Source organism: Neurospora tetrasperma (assembly GCF_000213175.1).
Source record: "Neurospora tetrasperma FGSC 2508 unplaced genomic scaffold NEUTE1scaffold_4, whole genome shotgun sequence".
Taxonomy (NCBI): Eukaryota; Fungi; Ascomycota; class Sordariomycetes; order Sordariales; family Sordariaceae; genus Neurospora; species Neurospora tetrasperma.
Genome location: NW_009799102.1, coordinates 1,492,963 through 1,502,035, shown reverse-complemented (window position 1 = coordinate 1,502,035; position 9,073 = coordinate 1,492,963). Strand labels below are relative to the sequence as shown.

Genomic DNA, 9,073 nt, shown 5'->3' with positions numbered 1-9,073 from the left:
CCTCTGTTGAGCCAGCCATACTGTCATTTACTCTCTTGTTGCCCACGATTGTTCTGCATTTACCGATCCAGTTTTCCTATCTGAGTTACCTTCCAGCGCGCACCACCCGTTTTCCATCCAAGCACCCGTCTGATCCCATCTGAGAGACGAAAGCCCACGGGCGAACACCAAGCGCGATACACACAGACCGTGACAAAAAAAAAAAACCACCCACGGCTACCCACTACCCGACGAATCGACCCTGGAGGGGCACTTCACGACCGCGTCTCGGCAAAACATTCACCAATTTCTGGAGGACGGAGAGGAACACACCAGACACTAAAGAGGGGGATATCACAGCTCGGTTCGCCGGTGAGATTGATATGTCATGGATAACTCGTCTACGCCCCTCGCCGACTACTTCTGGATCGCCGGCATAGAGAACATCACCTATGATGACGACAGACAGGAAGAGAGCCTCGGCGCCTCGCTAGAAGACACCATTATCGAAGATGGAGAGGGAGAAACCGAAGGAGAGGATGAGCTAGGTGACGCGTCGGGCATTTCCTCTCCACGCGCCGGCGGCCATCCCCGCCATTCGCGCCAGAACTCGGGGAATCGCTTGTCGGCACTCTCCAAGCTCTCTTATAACCCGTCGCTGTCAAGTGATAATGACATCGAAGGTAACACCAGAAGTAACAGAAGCAGCGCGACTATCCGACCCCTCCCCCTCCCCAACTTGGGAAACGGTACCGGCAACGGTAACTCCAACAACACCTCCAGCGGAAATGCCACAAATGCCAACAACACTAACGGTGCTGGTGCTAATGGTGTCAATGGCACCAATGGAAACAACAAAACTTCGCCCGCCGCGTCTCCGAATCCTAACCAGATACCCATGTTCGATGCCCTCGGCCAGATCCCGATCCAAGACGGCTTTCTCTCTGACCTCGATTTCGACAAGGCCCTCCTCAAGTTCGCCGCTGAGAGGGAAAACTTCCTTGACGATCTCACCTTCAGCGCTGGCGCTAAGCTCCAGTCGAGGCCACCCATGGTGAACCCTAGAACCGAGAAACTGAGAGTGGACGACGACCAGAGCGGCCGAAAGAGTCCCCTTAAGAGCATCCGTGGAAGCATCCGCCGCAAAATTAGTTTTAGGGACATGAGCAGTGCAAGGAAGCAGCCCATGACTCCCAGAGCAGGTACTAAGCCCACCGAATCAACCCCCCGTGTGATCCCCAACCCGTATCGGGCCTATACTCACCCACCCTTGCCCCCAGCCTCCATCCGGACAACAAAGCGCCTGAGCAACTACAACTCGGTCATTCCACCCCCGGAACCCCTGAACGCAGATCCCGACATGCACCCGCTCAAGAGGCGGTTCGAGCCGGTCTTACTGGACAGGTACCCTTCGCGCGATGCCACCGTGGACGAATTGTCCAGGAGAGGCCGATTCCCGGACTACGTGCCCATGTTTGCCTTCCCCAACGACATCCAGATCGTTTCGTCGGACGATCGCCCCCGCTCGACATGGCACGGCTTTACCATGACCTCGGATGACAACTCCAAGATTTATGGAATCTGTATAATCGTTTGGACCGCGCTGGACGCCGAGACGGCGGACAAGGTCGAAAAGAGATGCGAACAATGGCGGCAGAGGCATATGAGCAATGAGGAGCGCGAGTTGGCCGCAAGTTTGGGCATTCGTTTGGCAGCGGAGCGTGCTCATTTGTCGCAGTTGCTGTCAGAGCTGCCGTCGATTCCTTCGGGATCTGCTGCTAGGGAGTCGCTGGATGAGCAGATCAGCTCGGTCGAGGAGAAAATCAGCTTGATGACGGAGATGCTGAGGCCGCTCAGGCACGGAGCGGCGTCCAAGATTGACGGCCTCACGGCTGGCGAAACCGGCCTTTGGGTGCCGAGGGCTTACGGAATCCTTGGCAGGGATCCATCCAAAATGACATTTTGGAAAGAATGGCTCCGAGCTGTCACCGTACCCATGACGGACGGTGCCATCTTGAGGGTTCCTCCAAGCTCTCCCAAGATCGGGCGGTGGCAGCCTCTGGAACGATATGTTGTTAACCTGTGCACCGAGGCATTTAGCCCCCTCAGCTCGCTCACCCAAGTTGAGCTGGGCGTACGCGAATTGCGGCTTTATGCCCGCAAGGAGGCTGCCAATGAATTGCCAGGATCGCGCAACATCGACATCTATGCCCTGTTCAGATGCTTGTCGCTGGAGAACATTGTGCTCTTGTTCGAGTATGCCATGTCCGAATCTCGAATCATCTTCCTATCCTCCCACACAGGCATGTTGCACCTTGCCTGTCACGCCTTGGCGAATCTGCTGTACCCCTTGAAATGGGCCAGCATCTTTATTCCTGTGTTACCCGCCCGGCTGATCTCAGCCCTCGAGGCCCCGTGCCCCTACATTGTCGGCATTGAGCGGCGGTACGAGAATATCCAACTACCCGACGACGACTATGTGCTTGTGGATCTTGACAAAGACATCATCGATGCCACGGCACAGGCCGTCCCGCTCCCGCGCCAACACAGGCGGAAGCTCATGTCTCTGCTACAAATCGCAGCTCCTCACAAGCTGAGGTACGGTGTGGCAACCGGCCCGCCGCCTTATGCGATCGAGGCTTTCCCCTATGATGCGTTCTCCGCAGAAAATGAGGCGCTTTTCAACCCGTCAGCAAAGGCGAGCACTCTGGGTAAATGGGTGACACAGAACTCATCCACGTTTGCCGAACCAGATCCGCCAAACAGTATGCGCACTCCCCTGTTCAACGCGTTCTCGCAGGCGAGACCAGACTCCGGGCATGGCCGTCCCACAACCTCAAAGTCAGGAAAAGGGAGCCCGCCCTCGTCTATATCGCCTGTCTCGATGCACTTTCCCCCCGCGCCCACCACACCCGTGTCGCGCAGTGACTCTGGTTTCGCTGTTGCGACAACCTTGAGAGAAAAGCGCTCGGGACACTTCGATGAAAAGTCCAGACGTAGTTCGTCTTTTGGGATGGATAAGAATGGACCACCTCACCCACCACTTCACAGGCCCAGTCTGCCTTTCTTGATCGGGCACGCTCAGAACCTCTCGATATCGTCCATCTCGATTGATTCGCAATCCTCTTTTGGCGCATATGCCCCCTCAACTTACGCGCAGTCAACTATTGCCGCGTCTACCATCATGCCCAACATGATGGTCCAGCCTGTCAAGAACACGGAAAACACAGTCTGGGTTGAGGGTCACTGCTTCAACTGGACCCCCAGCGAACAAGACTCCATCTGCACTATTTGCGATGATCGGTCGGAGGGCAACGGCCTCTACAAGTGCAGTGGCTGCAACTGTCTTGCCCATAACCATTGTCTTGGGTTTGCCTCGTTGGTTTGCCCGGCAGCTTTCCATCCGGATCGCGTTAGGGCCGCATTTGTCCGTTGTATGGCAAGCTTGCTTTACACTTATAGAAAGCACCTTGGACGACCTACCAAGGAACAGAAGGCTAATGGTCAGCATTATGCCTTTGATATGGATGGGTTCATCAGGAGTCTGCCCTACGATCAACAGGATTATGCGACCATGCTGAGGGATACTCAAGGTATGTTCTGGCTCATTTCCCCCGCCTTTTTTTTTTCTTTAATCTTGCGCAAGTCACACAAACTAAGCAATTTGTAGCGTTCAACGAATTTGTTCACGAACGCGAGAGAATACCCCCGGCCGACCCCGCCATTCGACTATTTGATGAAGTCATCCTGGCCAAGAAGGCCCGCGGTCGTCCCGTCTTTTCCCAAGGGTTGTCCCGTCTCTCCACCATCCGCGCCTCCCACGGCGTCTCCGCTTTTGGGCCGAGCAGCGCGAGTGCAGCGAGACAAAATAAAAATCCGGGGTACCTGAACGACACGACGGACCATATCTGGCGGACCGCCTCGGTACCGGTGCCCTCGTCGACCAAGTTCAACGACGGAGACAACTACAGATCCATTGTCACGCGTGTGCCGGCCAGGCTGGATCCCACTTTGATGAAGGAACCAAGGGCAATACAAGGGGTTCCCAGACCTGAACAGGGCCGGGTAAGAGGGCTAATCAGGAAGCAAGTGGCCAGCATGCTTGGACCGCCCACTCCGGATTTCAGGGTTCCATAGATCATCAGACCAGGCAGACCGCACTAGAGGCAGCATATACGGCACTTTCTGTATGGCCTGAACTGTGTCAAGAAACTTGTAGTAACTGTATAAGTTGTAATTTTGCGTTGTGGTTTGTGGTGGTCTAGCGCGGGGAAGGGACAGAAAGATGCTGGTAATAATTATGTCTTTCTTGGTTTTGGTTCTGCCATCTTGCTTGGCTGTGGAATAAAGTAGCAAAAGCGAGTGGGAGCTGGTTGGGGTTAGGGGAAGGTGGGAACATAAGGACGGTGGCATAAGGGCTTTATATTGAATTGTTTATTGTTTTGCTCTTTTCTTTTTCTCTATTTTTGCCTCGAGAAAAACACACACACACACACACACACACACACACACACACACACACACACACACACACACACACACACACACACATCACATCACACACTACACATTTGCAATCCATGGACATGTTTTTTTTTTTTTTTTTTTTTTTTTTTTTTGTTCTTTTTGTTCTTCTTTGTCTTACTTAGTACCACCCACGATCGCACATAACATCCACAAGAAGGAGAGAGAGGGAGGGAGAGAGAGCGAAATGGAGAAAGAGCATAAACGTGCTGTGGCCCTGTCTTGGTGGCTATAGAGAAGGCATGCACGGGTGGTGGTTTTTGGCTTTTCTGAGAGGGAGAGGGAGGGAGGGAGAGGGGGGGTAAGGGAGGAAGGAAGCAAAGGAGAGATTGTACATTGGTGTAAGGAGACCAGAGAGAAATATGAAACGTTGCATAGAAGTGATTGTCATATACAAAAAAAAAACTTCGATACAACTAGATACCATCACAAGGGGTATAGGCAGTGCTTCCTTAACGGCCAGTCAGGTACGGATCAAACGCAAAAAGGACAGCAAACTGTCATGCTAATACGCTTTGCCAACTACAACGAGGAAACCGAACGTACCGACGCCCCGTGCAAGCTATAAAGACCATCATACCATAATACTCTTTGCTCCCCATTTCCGCGAACCTAATGCTAATGACCAAAATCAACCTTGTCTCCCTCCCAACAACTTAAAGATGAGGAACACCAGCACTCTGCATGATCAAGTTCACGATACTCAGGAAACCTTCACCGAGAATGAAGCCCTGGAAAGAAAAGATAAGCAAAAGGTGTTAGCAACCCACCTCATGCTGACACCAAAGCGAGAGAGCAAGGAAAACTTACCGAAGCCAAAACAATCAAAGGCGTATCCTGCCACCCCATCACCCCCTTCCACCACCACCCAAGCAACCCCCCAATCGTCCTAGCAATCGTAAAACTGGGCACATTATACATACCCACTGCCACTGCAATCCCGCCCGGGATCAATGCCTGCCACCTCTTTCCTTTATCAGCACCAACCTTGTCAACAATAATAATTCTCGCAGCAGTGGTGACAGCAAACAGCGCAGCAGAGCCGATAGCCCATTCCTTAGCCATGGGTGGTAACCCTTCGCCAGTGACTAAACGAGCGGTGAAGATCCACACATATCCCGTAGGAACCTGGAAGAGGGGACCCGGGATGGTGTAAACGACCGTGTAGAGCTTGTAGATGAAGGCGCTGACGATGGCACCAACGGTGGCGCCGATCACTTGTCCGTAGAACTGGGCCTTGGGGGCGGCGCCGAGGAGGTGGCCCGTTTTGAGGTCTTGCATTAGGTCGCCGGCTTGGAGGGCGCCCTGTCAGGTATTTATTAGTCATCAGAAAGGGAAAAAAAAAGCAGGGAGAAAGATGTATACGCACAGCTTCAGACACAGCTCCAGCAACTAGGTTGATCAACACGCTGTTCTTGTTGGACTGGGGGATGATGAACGCAAAGAATAGCTGTGCCAACTTGCTGATGCCAGACACCGGGTTTAAATCAGTCTCGCCCAACGCGCGGACGCCCATGATGCTCAACACCAGAGCCATGAACACGGCCGTGACAGTAGCGTAGAGAGGGACGAGGTTGCCAAACACTAAGTGGATGCAGCCGATGCAGAAGATGATTGAAAGCACCAGCCCAACGGCGACGGTCTTGTCGCCGACTTGCTGGTCAGGCGGAGCGTCGTCAAATTCATCCTCCTTTTCCTCTCCGAGATCCTCCTGAATGCGGTTCAACCCTGAAGAGTGTCGTTGTCTCAACCCGCTGTTGAGGTGGGTGTACGCATCCTCATCATCTTCGGAGTTCGAAGCCTCGCTGATATCGGAGAGTCGTCTCCCCAGTCTTGGTCTCGTCAATCCTCCCCTCGCCGCCTCATTGGTGTTGATGGCCCTATAACCTGATCTCGCCACCGGTCTCCTCGTCTTATCGGCCCAGCCCAAAGTTTCCTTCGCTTTTTGAACAATGCTCCGTCCCTGAATCGATGCCCATCCAACCGCTTTCCTCACACCCTGAACTCTCACCACCGACCGCCCAGCCAGCCATCCCAAACTGACGACGGAATCAGCCAGCATGATGGCCAAGCTCACCCACACGATCCACCCTTTACTCCCCTTCTCCCAGTCATCCACATCGCCCGGCGCCCAGCCCCGATTCTTCGCCAGCGGCGAGAGTACGCCCCATCCGAGCACCGCCCCCAAAAGCATGTGCAGCGTCGTGGCGGGACCCATGATGATGCCCTGCCCGACATATGCCAAGCTGGGATTCAGCGTCCACAACCACGTCGTGGCGAGATAACTGCCGAATATGGGAATCGACCTGAGCGCCGGGATGAAGTACGTCGACAAAGTAAAGATGCCCGAGACAAGGAAGCAGACCAGCAAAAGGTTGAGATTCCGTTTCCAAGAAGCCGAGTGAGGTTCCGCCGGAGCTTCTCCCCCCTCTTCTCCCTCCACGTTGCTGTGGTTGCCGTTGTTGTCACCCAACCCCGAGACAACAGCACTGCCCGACTCCTCCTGTGCCGCCAGACTCGCAAAAGTCGCCGGATCCTCATGCCTCTCGCTCTCGCTCGCCTTCTGCCTCGTCTTGCCATGCAACACCGATATCAACACGGCCGTACTAAACCCACTAGGGAACTTGAGTTGCTCGCGAATAATCACCTGCCTCCTGAGGGGGACCCCAAACACCACGCCAAAGTAGCACAATCCCAACCCCCAAACCACCAGTTTCCCCAATCCCAAATCCAGTCCTGGCCCCCCGCCTTCGTCGTCCCTCAGCAAGAACTGCATCGCCGGTATCACCCCGACAAACCCGCACCCCAGCGGCATAATGGCCATCGACCCGGCCACCGTCTGCACCAGCACGTTCTCCACCGGACTAAACGGGAACTTGAGACGTTGCGTCAAAAGCCGAAAAACACCAAACCCCATCAAAGAGGCCGGCATGCTCATGATGCTGACCCATCCCGTCTGTAAGCCAAAGTACATGTTGGAGAAACAGATGATGAGGCCGACGCCCAGGCCGACGAGGACGCCCCGGGCAGTGAAGGATTTGCCCTCGATGAGGGGGCGGGGTGGGGAGTGTGGGTGGAGGGAGGAGTCTGACGAAGAAGAAGGAGAAGAAGAAGAAGAGGAGGAGGGAGAGGAGGAGGATGGCGTGAGGGGGAGATCGGTATTGGTGTCTGTGGGCTCGGAGGAGGTGGATGGTGGTGCGGCCGGACCTGAAGCCGGACCTGGAGCGGGGGACGGAGGCGGCAGTAGCGGGTCGCGAGGGTCCGCCGTCGTCCCCGCCGTGCGCGACCGTTGCGCCATTGCCGAAGTAGTGGTTTGGCCCGTTAAGAGCCCAGTAAATATCGATGGTAGAGGCTATCAGGTGGAGAAAGTGAGTGCAAAAAGATGGCCGTTGATTGTGTTTGTGAACAAATAAGCGAGCGGCCGAGTTGCCGCAGTCGCGTGTTGTTGTTTGTGAGGAAGAAAGGGAATAAAGTCAAGTCAATTCAGGCAGGCTCGAATAATCAATGCACTGACAGGTGACCGTGAAACACTGCCTGACAAATCAATGGATCCGGTACATCCAAGCAAGCCATTGAATTATGTCCATACAATTTGCGGTTCACCAATTACTTATCATATCGCGTCAGTCATAAACCACAGCAGGTTACAAGATATACAACCCCGCACTTCATAATGCTTACATTGGCCTAGTTGGATGTTGACTCTTTTTATCTTTCGGGTAGCATTGATAATGGGATATTATATCCCCACAGGGTTAGGGTTACCTGTTGGTGTTGAATTCATATACTTGTTTTCATGACACCGGCCCTGAAATAGCTACCATTCCCAGGTACAACGAACGTATGCTCCAACAACCTGAATATACACATGGGCCCCGTTCATTACGGTATTCACTTTAAAACCCAAAGCTATCCAACAGCGAGTTCGCATCAGGCTCCTCAAACACCGTCGGCGGCGGCTTGGGCTTATGAGGCATCGACGGTGTTCCGTGTCCCGACTTCATTTCCGCCGGCACCTGTAACGATATCGCTTTTTCAACCATCGGTGACGAGACATGCGGAGGGACTGGCATATCCGCCACCACCAAAGAACTTCTGCGTTTGAGCATTGTAAGGGGGTTGATCTCGCCACCAAGTTTGGTCGATGCGACGGGTGCTGGTTTGAGGAATTCCCAATTTCGGACTTTTTGACGTTAGCACTTGTTCTTCAGGACACAAATCACGATCGGAGCCGTTGATATTAGACATACCGAGATCAAGACCGAGTAGGTCACATCCCATGCGGCTATACAGTCGAGCATTGTGCAGCACAAATTCCCACTCAACCTTAGGTGTGACTTTGGAAGCCCCGCGAAGCGTCTGTAGTGTTTTCTGTCTTAACTGAGCATAGAGGATCACCAGTGCTGGATCCTCTGTTAGGAATGACTTCGACTGGAGGCCAGAAGAACCGGGCGTTTCCAGGAGCGTGTATACAGGTGTCTATTTGTCGAGTGAAGATAGTTAGCAACAGTACCTCTCTCATAGCCTCTTGGGAGAGGGGGGGGGGGGGGGGGGGGGGGAAAAAAAAAAA

The 9,073-nt window shown here is 53.8% G+C and overlaps 3 protein-coding genes across 3 annotated transcripts in view; 1 reads left to right on the top strand and 2 right to left on the bottom strand.

The window, feature by feature from the left end:
• Positions 1 to 367: 367 nt before the first annotated feature.
• On the top strand, positions 368 to 4,213 carry NEUTE1DRAFT_83720 (uncharacterized protein; the record flags this gene model as incomplete). Its single annotated transcript, XM_009853757.1, has 3 exons — positions 368 to 811; positions 899 to 3,572; positions 3,650 to 4,213. The coding sequence occupies 3 exons, from the start codon at positions 368 to 370 to the stop codon at positions 4,114 to 4,116; spliced, it is 3,585 nt and encodes a 1,194-aa protein (XP_009852059.1).
• Positions 4,214 to 4,973: 760 nt separating this feature from the next.
• Positions 4,974 to 7,801, bottom strand: NEUTE1DRAFT_65036 (uncharacterized protein; the record flags this gene model as incomplete). Its single annotated transcript, XM_009853756.1, has 5 exons — positions 4,974 to 5,234; positions 5,314 to 5,808; positions 5,873 to 6,390; positions 6,544 to 7,590; positions 7,723 to 7,801. 5 exons carry the CDS (start codon positions 7,799 to 7,801, stop codon positions 5,160 to 5,162), a joined length of 2,214 nt encoding a protein of 737 aa, XP_009852058.1.
• A 737-nt stretch (positions 7,802 to 8,538) lies between these two features.
• The window catches only part of NEUTE1DRAFT_44368 (uncharacterized protein), a gene marked incomplete at both ends in the record, with an annotated part of 5,113 nt that continues 4,578 nt past the window's right edge, over positions 8,539 to 9,073 (bottom strand). The window contains one exon of the mRNA XM_009853290.1: positions 8,539 to 8,982. Coding sequence (XP_009851592.1) covers positions 8,539 to 8,982 — 444 coding nt within the window. The remainder of the gene's footprint in view (positions 8,983 to 9,073) is intronic.